We start from the raw sequence: 21647 nt of genomic DNA, 5'->3' as shown, positions 1-21647 counted from the left end.
CCATTGGTTCAGAGCTGCAGGTGTTACTAACTTACCAGTATTAGGCGATTCAAAAGCATTCAAGTAGTATAAAACCGGCGGAGTAATTTATTTGTGTTCAGTTTACAGCGGCAACTGCAAATATTACTCATGCTCTTGTTAGTACTACCTTGTAATCCTTTGCTTAATACTCCACTACTACATGAATACCTTTGTATACATGTTAAGATCACTGAGTTGGCTGAGCACGAGTAGTCAACCAAACTCGAGAAATGAACACAAATGCCAGTGTCCATTTCATGTGGCCTTGAAAAACTAATCACTCTTTTGACAGTCATAACCATACAAGAAGTCTACGATGTACTCCCTCCATCCCATAATATAGCAACCTAGTTTCAGACGAGACACTTCATAGTACAACGAATCCGAACATGTTTACTATCCAGATTTCTTGTACCAAGAAGTGTCCCATCTGATTTTAAATTGTTATATTATGGGACGGAGCGAGTAGCAAAAATTGGTTAGATGTCTATACCACGCATGATGATTTTAGTTGCCTTGTATTCTCTTAAAATACTTGTATCTCCCTGCTCTCTCTTTTTTGGCACCTCTCTGTGACACCCTTTAAATGCTGAAACTTTGTATGTTGAAACTTTGTATCTCTCTTCTTCTATAAACGAAATGGCAGAGCTCCTGCCCGTTCCTAAAAAAAATTGACCGCTCTGGCACATCCTGTGTATTCTTCTCCAGCTCGTGAAGAACCGTGTGCAAGATGCCGACTAATCACCGCTTTGTAACGTGAGACGTTCCAGGAGCGACATGGCACCAGCCATCACCACTCGCTCCTCTTTTGCTTCGGCCGTCACCGCTGACGCCTCAAGTTTTCTTCTCGTTTTACCTTTCAACGCCCGTCTTACTCCTGTACTCTCGTTTACCAGAGCACGGTGTGACAGATGCAGCGGTTTCACCTACAAAAAGTGCTCATTTTTGCAAGTTGTGTACGGCAATCGCAATGGCAATGGCAGCAGCAGTAGCAGCAAGTAGGTGCGATGCAGTTTCTACTCTCTCTTTTTTTTTCAAAGAAAAGTTTCTTAGGGCAAGTTTTATAAAAGAGGTGGATGTTACATCTAATGTTGACCACATCATCAACTAATAAATGTAGAGGTAACATGTACAATATATCATATCTATACTAATTCTAATACACTAGCCCTAATGTTTGTTTGCCCAATCTACTCTTCCCCTCTCTCCTTTTGTCTTGAATTTTGTGCAGTGGTTGCCTCTTGCATGAGAGGTGGCTGCTTATCTCTCTCATCTCTTCTCTCCTCCACCTCACTATTTTAGCTTATGTGGCATCTAGGAGATTGTGCTTGGATGCCCATAGTACTTGCCTAAGGCAGCGTTCGAGAGGGTGAGAGAGTGAGTTTGTTTGTTTCGTTTTCCATGCGCACGTTTCCCAAACTACTAAATGGTGCGTTTTTTGCAAAAATTTTCTATATAGTTGCTTTAAAAAATCATATTAATCCATTTTTAAAATTTAAAATAGTTAATACTCAATTAATCATGAGCTAATAGCTCACCTCGTTTTGCGTATCTTCCCAATCTCCTCAATCCCCTTCTCCTCAAACACACCCTTACTCTATTGCAACTAATAATACGTACTATATCTGAATCACATAATTGCACGGTATGATTTATCGTCTCTGTTGGATTTAGGCTTGCAATGGAAGTTCTCCCGCCTACTATGCCATCTGCTTCTAAGCAGCCACCTCTCTACGATGGCGAAACCAGGTTGATCAATCATTACTGTTTATCTGAAATTACCTTCTCCCTTTCAAATCTTTCAGAAAATATGCTATCTGTAACGTCCACAATCACCTTGATCTGCATTTGTCAAATCATCTCGACCTTGCTAATGTATAAAAAGTTGCAATGGCAGATTGTACATGTCATACATTTGCCCATATGCGCAACGGGCATGGATCGCAAGGAACTACAAGGTACTACAAAACCAAGCTGGTCTTCTGAACAAGCTTGATTCACTTGTCTTCTTTAGCAAATTGTACGTCGGTGGTTTTGAATTTTGATTGTTTTGGGCATCAGGGTTTGCAGGAGAAGATCAAATTAGTCCCCATGGACACGAATGATAGGCCAGCATGGTACAAGGAGGTGTACCCCAAGAATACGGTGTGGCTAGTCTTAAATATTATATGAAAATGTAGATAATACTTGTTTCTTAATGCTTGATACTTGTCATGACAGCTGCCATCCCTGGAGCACAACAACAAAATCATTGGAGAGAGTTTGGATTTGATCAAGTACATAGACATCAACTTTGCAGGCCCCAGATTGACTCCTGATGTAAGCCTATCAAACTGCTTAACTCCAAATCTGTAATAACAAGCCCTGACAGGATTGATACCTCTACTGGTGACATTAGGATTCTGAAAAGCAAAGGCTTGCAGAAGAACTCCTGGCTTATTCAGATATCTTCAATCAGGCTGTGCGTTCCGCTCTGATCTCCAAGGATGCTATGACAGCAGAAGCTGACAAGAACTGAAAACACTAACCATAATTCACTTGTAATTTTGACATTTTTTTCTCTTTCAAATATGAGACTGACTTACGAAGCATCCCTGATCATCAGCTGCTGCCCTAGACAACATAGAATTCTCCCTATCAAAATTTGATGATGGCCCATTCTTCCTTGGCCAATTTAGTCTGGTAATTTGCATAAATGATTTGAAAACCTCACCCACTGGTTATTGCTGGTTAAACATGGTATTGATGTTTTTCTTTATCTTTTGGACAGGTTGACATTGCTTATGCACCTTTTATTGATGGATTTCAGACACTGTTTGCTGGCATAAAGAACTATGATATTACTGAAGGAAGGGCTAACATACAGATTTTCATTAAGGTAACAGACAGCAAGAGAACAAAAAAGAAGACCAAAGATAGAGCATATGAATGATGATTTTGATGATTTACTTGTGACACGGAAAATAATGCTTAACAGGAATTGAACAAGATCGATGCGTATATGCACACCAAGCAGGATCCTAGCGAAGTGATTGCTCTCACAAAGAAGAAGCTCGGGGTAAGGACGTAAGGTTGACCAGCAACCAAGAAATGCTTATTACAATATCTGCAAATTACTCAAACTTGACGTTATTTTCCCTGCAGATATGACGATACTCACATCGATCAACTGGTGAAGGATGCACGCATAGGATAGGACCAACCTGCTATGAGCACAATAAAATGTCACTACGTAGTGCAGTTAGCAAGGACGTGTAGGACTATCTCGTCAGGCAGATGTGCACATTTGTGATTTAAGACAAAATGGCATTTTGATCAGGGGCGGATTCACCGTTGGGGCTTGAGCCTCAGCTCCATCTCGGCAGAACCCCCTGCCCTGCATGCAGAGCAGCAGCCGCATGGCTTCGGGAGAGAAGCAGCGTATTGCATAAGTGCAGATCAACCAGGTCGCAAGGAAGGAGCAAACAAAGACAACATATCGCGATCCATGGGTGATTAAGTGGACTAATTGGCTGCTGGACCTTCCTTATTAAGCTACTGTATTAGTTTTTGCTTTCTTTTCTGCCTACTTCAATGGATGGAACGATCAGGGGATTAGTGAAGTGAGTGGTTTTTACTCACAAAGTAATCCAACAATTATCAACAATTGTGTTATTGAATTTGTGGTTGTGCCTTTGTCGTATTGTCTTTCATAATGGGAAAGCGTTTTCATTTCTCGAGGAGATATCCCATCGTTTTATGCATGTCATCTAAATAATCATCAAAAAATTGAAAAAAATGATTAATATGAAATATATCACTCCACAAACATGCAAGTTAAATTTCAACTTCTACAAGTTGCGAAAAAAATATATAATTGTGAATATACGATAACTATTTTCAATTTAATTTGTTATTTTTGTTGTAACTTGTAGAAGTTATATATTTACGGAGTAATATATCTCATATCAATCCATGTTGTCATTTTTTTTCAAATTAATTAGAACTATTTAGATGACATGCAAGCTTCCATCATACTTCCTAAAACTCATTAGAAAGGAGCACCCCCTATATTTTTGTTCTAGATTCGCCACTGATTTTAATGGTGTAATGATGTATAAGTTCAGTACAAACAATTCCATCATATTGCTCAACCATATAGGACTACTCCATCAGTCCTAAAATATACTACCTCCGTCCCATAATAAGTTAATCTAGTATGAGATATGATATATCCTAGTATATGAATGTTCATATTCATACTACTAAAATATGTCATATGTTGTACTAGATTAACTTATTCTGGGATGAAGGGAGTAGATATTTCTAGCGTTCAAATTTTGTCCCAAAATATAGCTACTTAGAGCACCAAGAGATGTTTATAGTGAATTAGTGATAAAATGTCTAAAATACCCCTATGTTCACAACCCCAACCTCCCACCAACCAGGATAATTAACGAAGGTAACCCAGTCTGCCTTAATCTCTATAAGAAGTAGCTATATTTTGGACGGAGAGAGTACTTCTATATTGCATCATACTATGGATTAAAGTGCCTGATAAATATCAGCTAACACTTAATGGAACTAAAAGGAGACTATTTGTGGTTAATGGAAAATTTTACAACATATTTCATCCCAGCAACAAGCCAGGCGTTTCAGGCAGGCATTTTGAATGCATGATATGCGCCACCATAAGGATCCCAACAATGGAAAAGAAATGTGCAATTTTGAACATTTATTACGGATAATTCCTTCTGATGTTTCTGTTGTAAACTGGGGGCAACAGCAACTTCCAGTTTACACATGAAATTAGAGAAATGAAGTAGCACAACTAAAAGCACAAACAAAATAACATAAAAGCGACTGACAGTAGAGTGCAAACGTACAAAGTCAAACTTTCTACCACATTTGCAGATAGGAGTTCAGATCCAAAGGCTGAGAGGGTTCATTTTGGAGCTGATTGCCATAAGCACGATAAAAATGGACGGGCTATTGAAGAACACGCATGCTCACAGGGTTGTTCAGGCAGAAACCCCGGTTCTTAGTAATGAAAGCATTGGCGGCATCAGTCCTTGAGCGGAATTTAACCAGCACCACTCTGATAGGATCTGGGACACCAGGTCTGTGCAGTAGACATGGGTGGAATCAAACAAGGATGAATGGAACAAATTTAAATGCTACTTCCTCCGTTTCATATTATAATACTTTCTAACATTGCCCACATTCATATAGATGTTAATGAATCTATGAATGTGAACAATGCTAAAAAGTCTTATAATATGAAACGGAGGGAGTAGCAAACAAGGATGTCTGTCCAAATGCTTACCTGAGAAAGCTTTCAAATGGCGGAGGTTCAACATTGGTGCCACACAGGAATCGTTCTATGTCCTCTGGTACAGCATTTCGAGGGACTCCTTGCAATAGTATCTGCATGGGCGCAGACACAGATTACAATTATTTCCAGATAAATTATTATATCCATAATTGCATATGAATTGTAACTATAAGATAATGAATAGCTGGTAAATGGGGGGAAATAAGATAAAGATATGTCCTCCCGATTTTTGACACCCACTCAATAGTACTCCCTCAGTCCCTCTATCCAAAAGTGTTAGGCATATACTCCCTCCGTTTTTTAATAGATGACGCCGTTGACTTTTTCTCACATGTTTGATCATTCGTCTTATTCAAAAATTTTATGCAAATGTATAAGATATAAATCACACTTAAAGTACTATGAGTAATAAAACAACTCATAACAAAATAAATTATAATTACGTAAATTTTTTGAATAAGACGAATGGTCAAACATGTGAGAAAAAGTCAACGGCGTCATCTATTAAAAAACGGAGGTAGTATCAGTTTTTGCTTTATTCAAAAGAGATGGTCATATTTGTAGTCGCCATGTGCTAAATTAATTGTTGATAAGAACCCAAGCAGCCATCTTAAATACTTATTGGTTGCATGCATGCATATAGTTCCATGGTTTTGTTATATGGGGGGAAGAGGGGGGGGGGGGAGTTAATTCCTCCTTTGTCTTGGTGACAAAAGAAATACTCCTATGTCTTACATTTTTTGATGGAGGGAGTAGTTAGGAAGAACAGAGATAAAACTACACTTGCTTGCCAAAACACAATATATTCAAGTTTTACTGGCCTGCCCAGAGGACAAGGCAAAACAACAACTTACAGCTTTTCCATCATAAGACTGCTTCAGATCAAACTCCTCACGACTGATCTGTAACATCATAGTATAAAAATATATTGGTGTTTTGCCATAAGCCCATAACCAAATGATAGAAGTGACAAAAACAAGCTTAGCCTAACCATCTCAAGCCTGTACTGACGACCTTCTCGTGTTTGCCTGACTGCTGTGTTAAATAATGGCACTGAAGAAAACCTCAACAACCTGATCAAGTGAAAAAAAGTTTCAGGTCAATAGTCACATCGCAAAGTGGGCAGAAGAAAATCACTTACTCATATGTTCAACGGTAAATCTATGCTCTTGTCACTGTAACAATCACAGTGCAGTTAATGAGAGTGCATTCCATACATTTATTTTTCAACAGCATTAAGGGAAAGATTTTTATAGGAAGAGATCAGCTATTCATTTTTAAAAAGCCTGCCTAGCAAAATGGAGAATATGAACTAATGACGAAAAAGTCAAGAAGTAACTATATTTCCTGCGTATCAAGCACCCAAGAAAAAGTGAAATGTGTTGGCAGCCTGATACATAGTGTACTGGCCAACAAAACATGAGCATTCACTTTAGACTTTAGTACTTTATGAATAGACAATGACAAAGGGTAATCTGGACTGAAGCTTACCAAATACAAATAAGGCCTCAAGAAAGACTTCAAAAGTAGGGATGGGCACGGGTTACTCTGTGCCTCTGTGGGTACCCGTTGACCCACTCTAATTCAACAAATCAACTAAAATGCACTTTTTATTGTTTTGTGTATTTAGTTCATTTGGTTGAAATAAAAGTGGCTGTTGGTTACCCACGTTGTGCACTGCACCTATGTTTATCATTATCGAAAAAAATATGTTGACACTTCAATTACAATCCTAATTTCTAACAGGCTAAAAACATAGCTGCTCTAGTTGATTGGAACCTCCTAGCATCACAGAATATAATAGGAATATTATGATATTACTCAGCAATATAAACTGCTTATGCATATTCAGTCCAAAATCAAGTGAAAAAGGTACATAAATAAATGGATATATGTAGTATTTGACACAAAAACAAGGAAAGATGGGAAATAGGAAAGGAACCGTACGCGCCCACTGGATAATATCCCCTGTTATAATCAATCTTCACATCGTCCAGTGACAGTTCAGATTTATCAAGGTGGTGGATAATATCAGTTTTGAGCATGCTCTTAGGGAGACGGCTGCCTCCAGGAATAACACTGTAGAACCTTCCATATGCCACACCTGTTTCCGCAGAACATTATTTCTGATATATATACGATGTGATACTGTAAAGCCAAATGTAAAAAATGAAGTTTCCAGAGTTACAAGACAATGTAAGTTGCGGTTATATGCACTTGTTAATATAATGGGAAAAAAAACCGTATTGCAATATGATAGTGCAAAAGTACAACTTTTAGAAGATGTGGTTCGCATTTCCAAACGTTTGACACTCGTCATGTGAGATATTCGCACCAATATGGAATAAAAAGAATGTAATTTCTCATTAGTGCAACATCAGAGTGAGGTATTTTACTGTATCTAATCCATCAATCTACATTCCTGACCCCAAATCCTAAGCGGCTAAAGACATTATAAACATTTAAACCTCAAACCCCTAATTACAGATCACCACAGGGAAAAAAAAGCAATCGGCTCCGCAAGGATGGGAGACCTACCTTCGTCAGAAGGCTTGAAGAAAGGCTCGTCCTGCGACCCCTGGGCGGCGGCGCCCGCCGCGGGGGTTTCTCCGGACGCCTCGGTGGAGAAGAGGCGAGGCGCGAACGGAGCAAGCACGGACGAGCGCGAGGAGGACGAGGGGATCCCAGATGCGGCGGTGGCCCTCCGGAGCGCGGCTGCCGCGAGCCTCGACATGCCTACCGGCTACTGCTCGTCGGCTTCGGCGGCGGCGGCGGCGGAGGAGGAGAGGAACGACGGAGCTTGGAGCCTTTGGGGGACACACGACCGACGGAGCAACACGACGCGAATGGACCCCTGATGGGCTTCTGATCGGTGGCTGGCAGCGAGCTAGCAAATTATAAATGGGCCTAAATGGGCTAGGCCCATTATGTACATGGGCCTTCTTGGGCTGTCTAGAGTTATTGGGCTATACTATCCTTGAGACACGGCCCATCAGCCCATGTAGTAGTATTTGCGTTTAATCGATATAAGAAATACGTTTTCGTAGAAGAGAACACGGGAAATATTAGGTTACGCCTTTCGCACGTGGCTCTGGTTTGTCAAGCATCGGGTTCGCGCAAGAAGGAACCAGTCCCTTCTCTTTCTCTCTCTCCATCGGGTGGACGACGAGACGACGACGGCGGCGAAGGAGGAGGAGGAGGAGGAGAAGAGCGAGGAAACCCGTCTGCGCGGCCACGCGACGCTAGGGGGCCGAGAGCCTGCAGCGGTCGCCGCGGCTGGAGCATGAGGTGGCCGCGGCCCATCTCGCCTGGCCGCCGGCTCCTCCCGGTCGTCGTGCTGTTCGTCGCCCTCTGCTCGATCCCTGGTGAGATCTGAGCTCTCCCCTCACCTAAGGCGGGTCTGTTTACCATTTTTTTATGTTGCTAATTTGATCGCGCGGACAACTTGACCGTTTTAATCGCATGTGTTTTTTCTATTGCTTCGATGGGAAGTGCTAGCAATTTTTTTAAGTTTGTGTAATTGCAATGGATTTGTAGATGGCCAGAAAATTGGCTGCAAGGTAAGGTATTGGATGTGATTGGCCTCTCAAGTTCAATCGGCGTTGCCGGAAGGGAAAGTAGAAATGATGATTTATGGAGCCCTGTGTGCAAAGCAATTGAATTTAATCAGATTGGTCATAGCACCGCATTGATTTTAATAGCAAATAGGATCAGCAATTTGTATAGCATATAAGGTATGTTTGGAAAGGAAAACTTAGCCAGAGTAGTACACATTCCTGATTAAATATTTCCAAAAAAAAAAGGTGATATGGACAAGAGGGAAGGTCTTTAGTTATATGCCTGTGATGCAGACATCTCTCTCCTGGTCCGAGTTGAATCAAGCAATGCCGAACTCTGGACAGTCTGTTTTATGGCGTATTTATTGGTTCAGCTGAAGGAATTTTTTTTCTCAGACTTCATAAGGTAGTTTAAGTGTTGGGATGTTCTTTGACAAATAATAGCGGAGGACAGATTGTCTTTCCTACTCTTGTTCCTGCCATATTGTCCTAATAAAGGATGGGCAAATTTTGGATCCCTCACCTAATATTATTACACGGAAAATGATTTGTGTACTAATTTCTAGGGTCACGTGAGAGGAACCCGATTTGAGGAGTAGGGCATAACACTATAAATTGATTTCTGCATATATAATATGCTGCATTTCACAAGTTATATTCAAACAGACTTGCTGTGATGAGTCCAGGGGACTCAACCAGCGATGCTAGGTAAATGTTTAGTTAAAATGTAACGATATGGCCTATTTCTCTAGAACCTAGATAATGATCGGTACTGTGTTTATCCTGCTTCGTTGTTTTCTTAAAATAAGGCTGGCTACTGCCTATGTTCTAAAACATAACCGTGCTCTCCCTCTGTAAAACATTGTCTGGTTTGGTTATTAGAGCAATAGATTGAATGCTCCACACCTCAAGTCATTGATGATTTTATCAATTCCAGTTAGTAAATTATATATTGCATGCCCATGTTTTATGTCATTGACGGATAAGCCTCAAAGAAAGAAAAGCCAACCGATACTTCTCCTTTGTTAAAATAGATCCCAGTGTGACACGAGTTTGAAATACGTTATTCTTTTTGTGGGGTTGGGGACTATATGGAAGGTAAACTGGTAAAGTGCCCATTTCAAAGCCGTAAAGGCTTAATAATCCTTAATGTCTCTTATCTCTGACGAGATGGAGATGGGTAAAACTGAAAGTCATGGATATTTATAGTAGTATCATTTTTAACTGCTATTTTTTGCGTTGTCTTTTCTGATACTTGGAGAGGGTAGCTGAACTCCATAGATGCCTTCTATTACACTCACTAGCTCTTTGTTCATCACTGATGATGCTTAATTTTGTAGGGATTTTTTCTCAGAGGCTCGTCACACTTGACAGCATTGATATATTTACTACTCATGAGTGGTTCCCGAGTAAGCCAACTGTGTATTTCCTTTGCAATGGTGAGGACAAGGTGTATTTGCCTGACGTGAAGGATGCAAACAATATATACACCTTTAAGGGCGAAGAATCATGGCAGGTTAGTCAACCAAAAGGGCTGCTTCCTCTCATGTCTCATGCGCATCACAACTATACTTTTCTGTTTTCATTTCTTAGTTTCCTTTTGGCAGCCCTTAACAGAACTTCCAGAAAAGAAATGCAAGAGGTGTGGTTTGTACGAAGAGGATACATTTAAACATGATTTGTATGATGAATGGGAGCTGTGTTCTAGTGATTTCAAAAAAGGAAAATACACCCATTTCAAGGAGGGCCAGTTCAATGCTACTTTCCTATGCCCAAATTGCACTGCCTCTGCGGGTACGGCTCATATCCAATGCCTATGTTTTAGTTTGCTAAGATATTTTTCATTCATAAACTCATTGAGCTGGCTAGATCCACAGTTGCTTTTCTGTCATATGCCCTTTTGATTTTAATTTCCTCTATAGAATTGATTAATCATAAAATACTAGTAATGATCTTGGTGGTTTGAGTTCATCATAAACATTGCTTAAGATACCTTTTTCCCTACCAGGTGATTCTGCAAACCATGATTCTAGCTCAGAAGTGGAAACTAAAAAGTCATCCGTTACTGTAATCATAATAGTCAGTGTTCTTTCTTCTGTCCTTGTTATCATTGCATTATTTGGGGGCTACAAGTACTGGCTGAAGAAGAAGAGGGAGCGGGATCAGTTACGATTCCTCAAACTCTTCGAAGAGGGAGACGACATTGAAGACGAACTGGGCCTTGGCAATGAACTCTGAACAGCACATATAGTTAGGTTCCTGAAGCTCTGTGGAGAGGGAGGTGACACTGAAGATGAGCTGCCCCTGGCAAGGAACTCTTTCCAAAACATCACGTACAGTCTGACCTGGGACCTTTTCAGATGGATTCTCCATGTCATGTATAAATGGACAGCTTTAGCTTAGAAATTTTTGTTATGTAGTGATACACCATAGTTTCTGAATGAATGATTGACAAAAAAATGTTCTTCAATTCATAGAAGTTTTCCCCAGATACAATGTGCATCATTTGGAAACCTTCTACTGGTCTACATCAAATTTCACTAGAGTTAACTTCGGTTTAGCTACAAATATCACTGCACATGGAAGAGGCGCATTGCATATTCTAGTCTTCGTCATATGCTTCTCTCTCCCCCTTGTCAGACAGATTTCCAAGCTTGTCCAAGTAGCCACCGTTGACAAGCTGACCAAAGACATTCTTCAGCACTGCCGGTTCCAATGCCGGGTCAAAAATCTCAAACCCCGGGATGCCGTCAGCGGCATGTCGCTTGACCATGAGCGCGAACCTGACGGCCGCGCCATCTTGCCTGATGTGTGGGATGGTGTGCTCGTCGAGATCATCGTACTCCTCCGGCTGGTAGAGCCGGTGGCAGCGGCCGGGCCCGAGAATCCGGCGATCGCCGCCCGCGCGGCCGCCGCCTCCTTTGAGATCCTCACCGGCGGCTGTTCCGACACCAGGCCGGTGTCGACGACGTACGTGATCCCGTGGACCAGCACGGCCGTCTCGGCCACGTCGGTGGCCAGCACGACTCTCCTCCGGCCGTCGGGCACCGGCGAGTTTATCAGCATGATGTCGATGAGCTCCGCCGGGAGGTTGTCGTGGACGTAGCGAACGGCCAGCCCTGGCACTGGCAGGCCGAGCAGCCTCGCGTGGACGCCGATGATGTCGGCGTTCTCCGGCAGGAACACAAGCACGTCGCCGGGCGGCTGCGACGCGTGGATGGCCGCCACCTCGTCGGCCACCGCGGCCGCCATGTCGAGCACGGGCCCTCGCGAGTACCGCACCTCGACCTGGTGCGCCGCGCGCGGGATCGAGACGACCGGCGCGCCGCCGAAGAAGGCGGAGAGCATGCCGTCGGCCGGCCCGCCGGCGGTGCAGACCACCACCTTGCATCGGCCGCCCATCGTCGTCCCCGTCGCCAGCGCGGCCTTGACCATCCCGAGGAGGACGTCGGTGCCGAGCGTGCGGTCGTGCGCCTCGTCGATGACGACGGCGCCGTACCCGGCGAGGACCGGCGCCGGGGAGCTGAACCTGTCGAGGAGCTGCCGGGTTGTCGTGAACTCGATGTCCGAATCCCACTCCTCGCCGACCTTCGCCATGGCCACGAACGCGGCCAGGTGGCGGGGCTGCGCGCAGAGCACCGGGCCGTATCCGCTCTCGGCGAGGCACCGGGGGAGCACCGACGACTTGCCGGAGCCAGGCGCGGCGGAGACGACGACGACACGGTGGTCTTCGAGGTACTCAAGGATCGCCGGCATCTGGTGGTAGATTGCCGGAGGCCACGACTCAGCCTCGTGCTCTTGGTTAGAGCCGGCCATGACTGAAAAAATTGCGGGAAGCGACGAGACGTGGAAGGAAACCGTGACGCGCGCACAGGAACCGTTGAAAACGCGAGTCAATTTATTGAAAATCACACTAGATTGTACCTGTCAGAGTTATAAATAAGATTATACTGTTAGACTTGGCGGGGTCCATTATAATAACAAAGTCTTATACGGAATCAATACACATATACGAAAGTTATTTGTGATAAGAAAATAAAAACAGATTCCTACTCGAACACTACAAATATTACTCGAATCATACCTCTCTAGTTATATTTGAACAAGGAGACATCTGACGATATAAATAGAAGACTTCTCAAGAGGAGTGGGGAATGATACACGAAGACATGCCTAGATGGAATGATAGATCTAGACAAGCCAGTACAGATCAAGACAAAACCAATAACACATTGACATAAGCCTAGACAAATACCATATGAAGCCACAAAGACCGATAAGAGGGATTTAGCGCGACCTCCAATCTTGCTGAGTTCCTATTCGAGAAAGCCGATATTATCCATCAACCACCTGATCGAGCTTCCGCTATTAGATTGACGGAGACTAGATCAACTCATACTCAATATTGTACTCGTAAGATATTGATATGTAAAGGCAACACTGGCTTCGGTCAAAAAGGAATAGTGTTATTACATGTCAGTAAGGGGCCTCAAACCTGTATAAAAATACATGTGTCCTATATATTTTCACGTGTATACCTTAATATTAACGATCTCCGTACTTTACAAATAGTGTAGACGGCTACACAGCCCATCAACAGTAACACACCTCATTTTACTCAAGCTTCGCCTAAAAAATTCAAAGCCGATGTTATTATAGCCATTGAGCTGACATTCTTTTCAAAACACTCCACCATACCACCGAGGTAGTATATACAGGAGTAGTTTGTAGGAATACATGTGAGCAATTCCACTGTTAACATAAGTAGTTTGTAGGAATACATGTGAGCAATTCCACTGTTAACATAAAAACCTAATTACTTACTAGTTTATTTTCCACACAGTGTGTATAATTTCTTTTAAAAAATTACAGGTGAAATAAGCGGATAGAAGAAAAGTCTCCGCTTGCCCACCCCGTATACCTAGGCTATGTTTAGTTCACGTTAAAATTGGAAGTTTGGTTGAAATTGAAACGATGTGATGAAAAAGTTGAAAGTTTATATATGTAGGAAAATTTTGATGTGATGGAAAAGAAGAAATATTTTGGAACTAAACACGGAGCTAATATCTTGTGCTTGGCTGCTACTCCTGCCTTGCCCGTTGCTAGTTGCTGCAAGCTAACTATAGTAACTACTGCTGCTGCTGCTCGCTACTCCTGCATGTGGCTAGCTGCTGCGTGCTATCTACTGTTGCTGCTGCTCGAATGGGCCAAGGCCCAAGGCCGGCGGCTCTGTTGCTGCATGCGTTAGCTAGCTGCGCTGACTGCTTCTGCCTTTTTTTTTTTTTTTTTGCCTTTTGCTCTTCTTCTCTTCCTATTTTCTTTTCTTTACTACATATTAATCTTGCGATAGATTTATAGCTTTGGATGTTTCTAAATTTTTAATCAACTAGAAAAAATGCCCGTGCGTTGCAGCGGGTGAAGACTATTTTAATTTTATTATTGTTATATGGTTTAATTAAGATGAAAATCACTTTGAGAATTCGCTTGGATATATGTTCTTCTAGAAAATCATAAGCCGCAATTAGGAGTCCGATCATCACAAGTTAGAATGCGAGTTTTTTAAAAATATTTTTTTCTATGACTCCTTCTGTATTTTCAAAAGAGAACGAACTTAGAACTTGACTCCAATACAGATCTACATTTCCAAAAGCAAACGAACTTAAAAACCGACTCATATACGGATGACTTACCAAAGTACCGGCAAAAAACAACTTTAATTTTTTATAATAGTAGAGATATAATATATATATATATATATATAATAGGTAAAGAAATACAAATATTACATATTCAACTGGTGAATCTGTCGACGGGTGATACCCGTAGACCGGATATAGAGGATATTGGGGTATGTTGGTACAAGGGTCTACGTAATACGACATCCAGCAAACAAAAGACGAAGATTATACTGATTCAGGCCCCTTGATAGGTAATAGCCCTAATCCAGTTGATGTGGGATTATATGACGGAAAACACAGGTTACAAAGGGAACGATGGAACTCGATGGATCCGGCGAGATCATAGTTGAGTTGGTTTGACTAGATCCCCGGCGATTTGGCTCCTGCAGGCTCCGACTTCGTAGGCTGTGGGGGTTGTGTTGGCTCTGAGATTCGATCCCTTAGGTCCTCCCTGGGGGGTCCCTTTTATATCGCAGGTCAAGCGGTTTCCAAGTAAAACTCGGAGACATCAGACCCTACACGATACATTGACGACCCAGTCTTGTCCGAGTAGGACTCTTTTCGTCCGTAAACTCCGTAAAGGATTTCCTTAGTGTATGTAGAGAGTATCCGTATGCGCGTGGGCATGCCATACCGATATGTGACGTATATCGAAAAGTAAAGGATATACCTAACCCGTAACCCCGAATACAAATATTACATATTCAACTGGTGAATCAACGAAAGAAAAACAATGAATACAGTTAAAAGTGGCTTAGTGAAAAGATGCACAACACAAACGTACATGAAAAACGCATGGGTTGATAAAATTATCAAATTCATCATAAATCATGTATAATATCTTATCCCATTTATTTATACCAACATAAAGTAGAGAATTCAACAGAAAAAATAATTATTAACTATTTAGCTGGGCAGGAGCAGAACCAGCCAAGACAGGAAGGAGCCCAAGAGGCCTACGGCGATGGACAGATGGCTCAGCTGGTAAAAAAAAATCAGGACTCAAGAGCGCTTACTGCCTTCCTCGGTCAGATGCAACAGCGCCTGTACATCTCCGTCTCCGAGCGACGTGCGGGCGTGCGGCAACTATGCCGATGCGACGACGGATAAAAAATCGGACAACGTACGAAAATTTGAGGCAAAAACATCTTAAACTTTTATAATAGTGGAGATGTATATGGCCCATTTAAATGAAAATAAAAAAAATAAGCATATAAAAATCTCAAATATAGAGAAAAAAACTATTCTAAAATCTAATTTTGATGCACTATAACTGTGTGTAAGTAGTGTAAGGGACGCATGCATTATTGGAATTTAAGACCAAACATTGAATTACTCGACTCGATGATCTTACGAGTTAGTACATCTTTCGACTCGAATTATACTTACAACACCTGCGACCGAGAAAACTGGTGTTTCCCGCGACCAATGCAAGTTTCTTGCATATAAGAGATCAATGAAAATCTACAACTTTCAAGTTCTTCCTTGAACATAAATACAGACACGAACATGTACAGAGACACGGTGTTGTTCATCTATCGGCGTACTTAGATCCTGAAGCGAAGGTCAGGAAAAGAATTGCTCTGCAGCGGCGCGGGAGGGAGGGGAGAAAGAGCGGGGAGGAGGAGGGCAAGCAAGGGATCTCGCAGTGCAGACGAGCCTGGTGGGAGGGAGGAGGGAGAGGGAGAGTGACAGTTGAGACTTGAGAGAGAGAGAGAGAAGAGAGGCAGATTGGGAGCAGTTGGCGCGTCGCCGTCGCGCGCCACCATCCCCACCCTGCGCCGCGTGCTGCAGCGCTCGCCTTTATTACGCCCCCGCCCCGCAGAGCTCGCCTGGGCGAGCGAGCAGGCAGGCGGCGCTCTTTGTCTGCGCACACTGGGGCGGCGAGCGGAGCTGATCTCTCGGCTTTAGGTTTTGTTCAGGTACACGGGAAATATCTCATCCTTTTTGTTTCGTCGCCGCCGCCGCAAGTGGCGTCGGCTCTGTTTGTGACCGAGGGGGAAGGGGTAGATTAGATTTGTCCCAGGGTTTCGCTGGATCGATCATTGTTTTGAGATTTTTTTTTTGCTTTTTTTTGGGGGATTTTGGCTGCTGGTTTTGATCCTTTCTATTGGTGCGTGATGCAGGATGAGTGTTCTTGCGGTTATTCTTCAACGGATTGGTGAATTCGTAGTGGTATATTTGGATGCTTCCCTTTCACGCAAGCGCGTTTGTGGGGCAAGCCTTTTTTTTTTTTTGCTTCAGCACGGCGACGGCTAGCTTTGAGCCTTGAGTAGTTTTGCTATTATGCCACCGCCGCCGCGCTTTTGCTGATAATTGGTAGCGCTAGCCGCCAGGTGAATCGCGGCTGATTGATTTCATGCTTTGTTCCTCTGATTACGATCTTGCTCTGTTGCATGCTGTCTTGATTAAACCGAATTCTAGTGTAAAAAGGAATCACTTTTGCTTGGAAGATTAATCTACTAGAGTTAGTGTTTGAGTTTAACTCCTACTCTAGTTGTGCCATTGTCATTAACAATTGATAGATTTGTCTGTTGCTTTGCTTTGATTCCTCTAGAACACTTTAAAATACTTTATTTAAAGTGTTCCTTTATTGATACTGTATTGAATCATATAATTCAGTAGTATAGTAGATTATTCTCTTCGGTCTGCAAAGAGACAACGCATTATGCTAGTATTTAGGTATTCCCGTGTTATGATCTGTCGTACCATCAGCTCGTTTATTGCCGGTTGGTACGCATCACTTGAGCGTTTTCGTCTGTTCTTGTTATTCTTGGTTTCTTCCGGGTACTGACCGCGGTTTGTACCAGAGGACACCGAATATTGGCTGGTGGTCCACGCCAAGGCAAAGATGTCGGTAGCCAAGAAGGAAGAGGTACATGAAGTTTCCTCCTTGGAGGTCCATTCTGGTGGGCTGGATGTCTCTTTCTGCATTTGTATAAAAATTCTGGATGTTGTATGAGCAGGTTTGCAGTCATCGGCTCGGGCCGCGATTGGATGAGCCGGCGGTCGGCGTGCCCATTAAGAAAAGGCCAGTTTTGTTGTCTGATAGATTGCTTCCGTCTGGAATGCCGCCCTCGATGAGACCATCGTCTCCGGCAACGGGGATGGCCGTTTCAGTTGCAGAGGCAGGATGCAGCAAGGACACTTTCTTGAACAGATCTGTATCAGAAGAAACAAGTGCAATCGCAAAAGGTAATGGGATGTTTAATCCCCAGGATCAAAGGCATGCCAAGAGGTCATTCATTCAATCTTTGACCAAGAAAAAAGGGTTGTCACTTGATGGATCAAGTGGAATCCCTTCTCGCATAGAGAGTGGTACAGGTAATGTTGCTCCCGTTGATGATACTCAGAGTCAGAAGTTTTTGAGTTTGGGTTTGTGTTCAGCATCTCGTCTGAATGGTAAGATCAATTCTAGTTCCAATGTCAAGGAAGAGAAAGATGATCAGGGTCTTTCTAGCTTTCCATCAGCAGATTTTCAGAAGGATGCTGGAGCAACAAATGAACCCAAATCATCTTCTGACAGTAGCTTTGGGCGACTACCGAATTTGGATCTTAATGTGCCATTGGACCCTCATGATCCTGCTGAAAGTTTGCCTATAGTGCAGGATTCCAGTAATATACTCTACCATGAAACTGTTTAGCTTCAGAAAGCACATGTTCCCCCAGTGCCCCCAGTTTCTACAGTGAGCAATGGACTGCGTCGAAACATTGACAGTACTTTGAACCTTTCCAATGCATATGGACTTTCTAATAAGCGTGGGGCAGCTGATGTTACCTTAGACTTGCAACTTAAACCACCAGCTAGACCTGAGCTAGGCATAAACTGGAAAGGACTTGCTCCTGTTCCAGGACTAAGTCTCTCTCTGTCTAGTAAGCATGTTGAAGAGTCTGAGAACAATGCTGGATTAAATCTCTCTCTATCTGGTAAGCACGTTAATGAGTCTGAGAACAATGCTCCTAATGTTGCAATTAGATCTGAACCTGCTGTAAGTGCCAAAAAGATCACCAGGGAAGTTGGTATACCAAGGATAGATAAATCACCAGTTGAGGAGGTTGTCAAATTGGTGCCCTTGAATGAAAACCCTCATAAAACTATATCATCAAGTGTGGCTAGAATTTAGAGCATGGCATCTGGTTGTTTGGTGAAGAAAGAGCCTGAAGAACAGTCTCAACGACATGTTCAGAATGATGTAGAAAAAGAACAACCATTAGAATCACAAAGTGTTGGACTAGCTAACAATCGCGCTGAAATTGAAAAGCCTGACGGTGCCCACCAAGTTCCTGGAAAAGCTGCCCTTGATTTGAATTCTGGAATCTTTCCAAATGTAGCAACTGCTAACGTTCCACTATCAACTGAAAGATTGCGTGATGCCATCCGCACTGAGGCCATGCATGCTGACCATGAAGTTAAGAAATCTATCAAGTGTGAGGAAACAACTGCTGCAATCCCAAGTCATGCAACTGCATCAGTAAGTAGTCGCTGCTCACCACTGATGGCCACAAAGCAATTGCCTTTGGGAGACCGTGATGCTAGCCGCGCTGGATTACGTGTATCAGCCAGCCAGCCCTCATTGCCTACTGAACCTGCATGCTGTAATCCTGATGAGGCTAATGTTGATTGCAAACCAACAATGAGTCATGTGAATTCTCGCAATGTTGTTGAAGTTTGTGGTTCATTGCAAAGTTCCTCGAATCCTATACCTGAACCATCGATTTCCAATTCTCGGAATCGTTTTGGGTTTGATGGTATGTCACAAGGGAGTGCTGAAATGGACTGTTCAGAAGATGATGACAATATTGTATCACATCTATCTACTACCAATAAACCTCATGGAGGGACACTAGGGAATAATCAAACCTCTGACAGTATGGGTTCGGGTAGAAATCTACAGAAGGAACATGACAGTAATACACATCAGAACTGCTCATTTGTGACAAATAAGATCGACATGCAAGGTATTAGTGATGACAAGCGTTTTAATGTTAAAGATGGTGTTTTCCCTCATTCATGTCAGAACAGTCATCAAAGTGGCAATGTTGTCAATAAAGAGTCCAAAAATAAACAACTATTGGGATCAGATAAGAATACTCCAATGAATAACAATGACAGTACCATACGTGTTAAGACCATCACAGGCTCAAGTACAGCAGATACCCGAAGGTTATCATCTTTGGAAACATCCACTTCCCCTAAAATTGAATCCATTATGGAACCTTATAAGGAATCAGGCAGCTGCCTTGAGAAGAGTACAACTCCTAAAATAAAGTCAAAAGGGTGTCAATCTCCACTTGGTAAGCAAGCTGCTAATTGTAGCGAGGACCATGCGGAAAATGCTGCTGTGAAGATTGAGCATTAGACAGTAAGTGAAGAGGTTGCCAAAGTCTTAGAATTGCACCCAAGGGATTCTGTCCTAGGTGAAGATTCTCATCCTGATGGCGCTTCAAGCAGTCAACTGCACGATGAGTGTGGAATGGTAAAGTCGGCATCTGAGAGGTTAGAATGTGATAAATCCAAACCTGACTCTTGTAGGACAACTTCTGTACAGAATGAAAGAGATGGTCAGGTTGACGACCCACATTGGAGAGGGATGGGGCATCCTTATGTCAATGTCAATAGGTATGATTCTTGTTGTTTTGTTTCTTTTGTGGGATGCTGCAGTAAGCGGGACTGGGTTTCCTCATCCATATGGTAACTATCTGTTAGGTATTGTATTTGGCTGGAGTTACAAAGTCTTTGTTTTCTTCTCCTCTTTGTGCTTATTTTACAGGAATGAAAGATGGGAGAGGCTTATGCAGTCTAAGAGAGAGAAGAACAAAGGAGAGTACCATGGTGGCAGGCATGCGCCTGATACATTCAATCAACGAAGGCCAGATTACCGTTATGGTGGACGTGGTGTTGGATCCCGTGGTAATCCAAGGAACTTCCGGGGTCCAAGAATGAATGAATCTGAACTTTACTTTGACGATGAACCTATGGCCCGCAGAAGGCGCCCCTTTGAAGATTACCTAGGGCACATGCAGCGAATTCCACATAGGCAGCACCGCTCCCCGCCAATGAACAATCAGTTGCAGGGCGGTCTGATGAGAGATATGGACATTGATGGTTTCTCTGGAAGAGATGTTCCAGACCCTAGGCTGCTGGCACATGAGCATATGGAAGATCTATCTGATGACATGATGGAGGAGAGGTTTTATGTACCACATTCCCGTCGGCATCATATACAAGGTGACCATGCATTCATTCACAGAAACAGGAGCCATTCACCTGGGCAGAGAAGGGGTGCACCTATGCATTTACATAGAGGACGGTCTCCTGAAACAATGGGCAGATCACCACCATTAATCAGAACTGACAGACCATACTTACCTCATCGACACCACACCCGCCGCCATGGTTCGCCCTTTGACCGAATTGAGCATGATGACAGAGGTATGCAAAGAAACATGAGAAGGTGTGGCATGCATCATGGAGGTGTAGAAGGAGACTCCTTCGAGCCACATCTACATCCTGCTCAATTAGCCGAACTACATGCAGAAGCTGAACTTACCGAGAGAAGGAAGTTTGGCGAGAGGAGAGGCCATCATCTCCGACCCTTTGAAGGCAGCCCCGATGACGACGAGGTCATACTTTCCTACGGCACGGATGGTGACATGGACTTCGCCGAAGGTGGCAGCGGTGGTCCGCCGCCAGGAGAGCTCGACGGCCGCTTCAGGAGGCACATGGGGAGGGATGAGGAAGAAGAAGACCACATGTGTCATGGACCTCATGGGTGGCGCGATGGCAGCTCTAATGGCAGCAGGGCAAAGAGGAGGTACTGACCTAGTCGCACAACTGTGACAGCTGCGAGCCTATCTAAACTAATGCATAGTGGCGTTTTTTGGTTGGATGGTTCATGCATCACCGACTCACCGATTCTCTTAACCAAACCTTGCTATAGGTTTGCAAGCATGTCTCCTTCAATATTTATGGCTTGTTTCTTTCATTCTTTCCTCACGGAAGTACGCTACCCTGCAGCTTAACACCCACAAGGCTGTCTGAAGTACCACTATATTTACACTATATATCTCAATAAG

General features: G+C 43.1%; 4 protein-coding genes and 1 pseudogene across 4 annotated transcripts; 3 read left to right on the top strand and 2 right to left on the bottom strand.

Annotated features, from left to right (window-relative positions):
• Positions 1–1831: 1831 nt before the first annotated feature.
• On the top strand, positions 1832–4154 carry LOC127768296 (protein IN2-1 homolog B-like). The gene is given in 9 exon segments (XM_052293845.1): positions 1832–1930; positions 1932–1979; positions 2083–2166; positions 2242–2340; positions 2420–2525; positions 2624–2703; positions 2792–2899; positions 2999–3079; positions 3341–4154. Coding segments are annotated over 9 exon segments (885 nt in total). The 3' UTR covers positions 3521–4154.
• A 517-nt stretch (positions 4155–4671) lies between these two features.
• LOC127765333 (uncharacterized) lies at positions 4672–8191 on the bottom strand. Its single transcript, XM_052290200.1, has 6 exons — positions 7874–8191; positions 7283–7439; positions 6327–6408; positions 6190–6237; positions 5327–5427; positions 4672–5122 (listed from the first exon to the last, which is right to left on the bottom strand). Exons 1-6 carry the CDS (start codon positions 8067–8069, stop codon positions 4990–4992), a joined length of 717 nt encoding a protein of 238 aa, XP_052146160.1. The 5' UTR covers positions 8070–8191; the 3' UTR covers positions 4672–4989.
• Positions 8192–8456: 265 nt separating this feature from the next.
• LOC127765404 (uncharacterized) lies at positions 8457–11362 on the top strand. Its single transcript, XM_052290304.1, has 4 exons — positions 8457–8700; positions 10233–10408; positions 10500–10686; positions 10901–11362. The coding sequence occupies exons 1-4, from the start codon at positions 8619–8621 to the stop codon at positions 11128–11130; spliced, it is 675 nt and encodes a 224-aa protein (XP_052146264.1). The 5' UTR covers positions 8457–8618; the 3' UTR covers positions 11131–11362.
• A 132-nt stretch (positions 11363–11494) lies between these two features.
• On the bottom strand, positions 11495–12708 carry LOC127765181 (pre-mRNA-splicing factor ATP-dependent RNA helicase-like protein cdc28). Its single transcript, XM_052290027.1, has 2 exons — positions 11676–12708; positions 11495–11595 (listed from the first exon to the last, which is right to left on the bottom strand). Exons 1-2 carry the CDS (start codon positions 12706–12708, stop codon positions 11495–11497), a joined length of 1134 nt encoding a protein of 377 aa, XP_052145987.1.
• Positions 12709–16525: 3817 nt separating this feature from the next.
• Positions 16526–21392, top strand: LOC127766567 (uncharacterized; annotated as a pseudogene).
• Positions 21393–21647: the final 255 nt, after the last annotated feature.

The sequence above is a fragment of the Oryza glaberrima genome, chromosome 3 (assembly GCF_000147395.1).
Source record: "Oryza glaberrima chromosome 3, OglaRS2, whole genome shotgun sequence".
In the NCBI taxonomy this organism is placed as follows: domain Eukaryota; kingdom Viridiplantae; phylum Streptophyta; class Magnoliopsida; order Poales; family Poaceae; genus Oryza; species Oryza glaberrima.
This window is presented reverse-complemented; position numbering and strand designations above follow the sequence as displayed.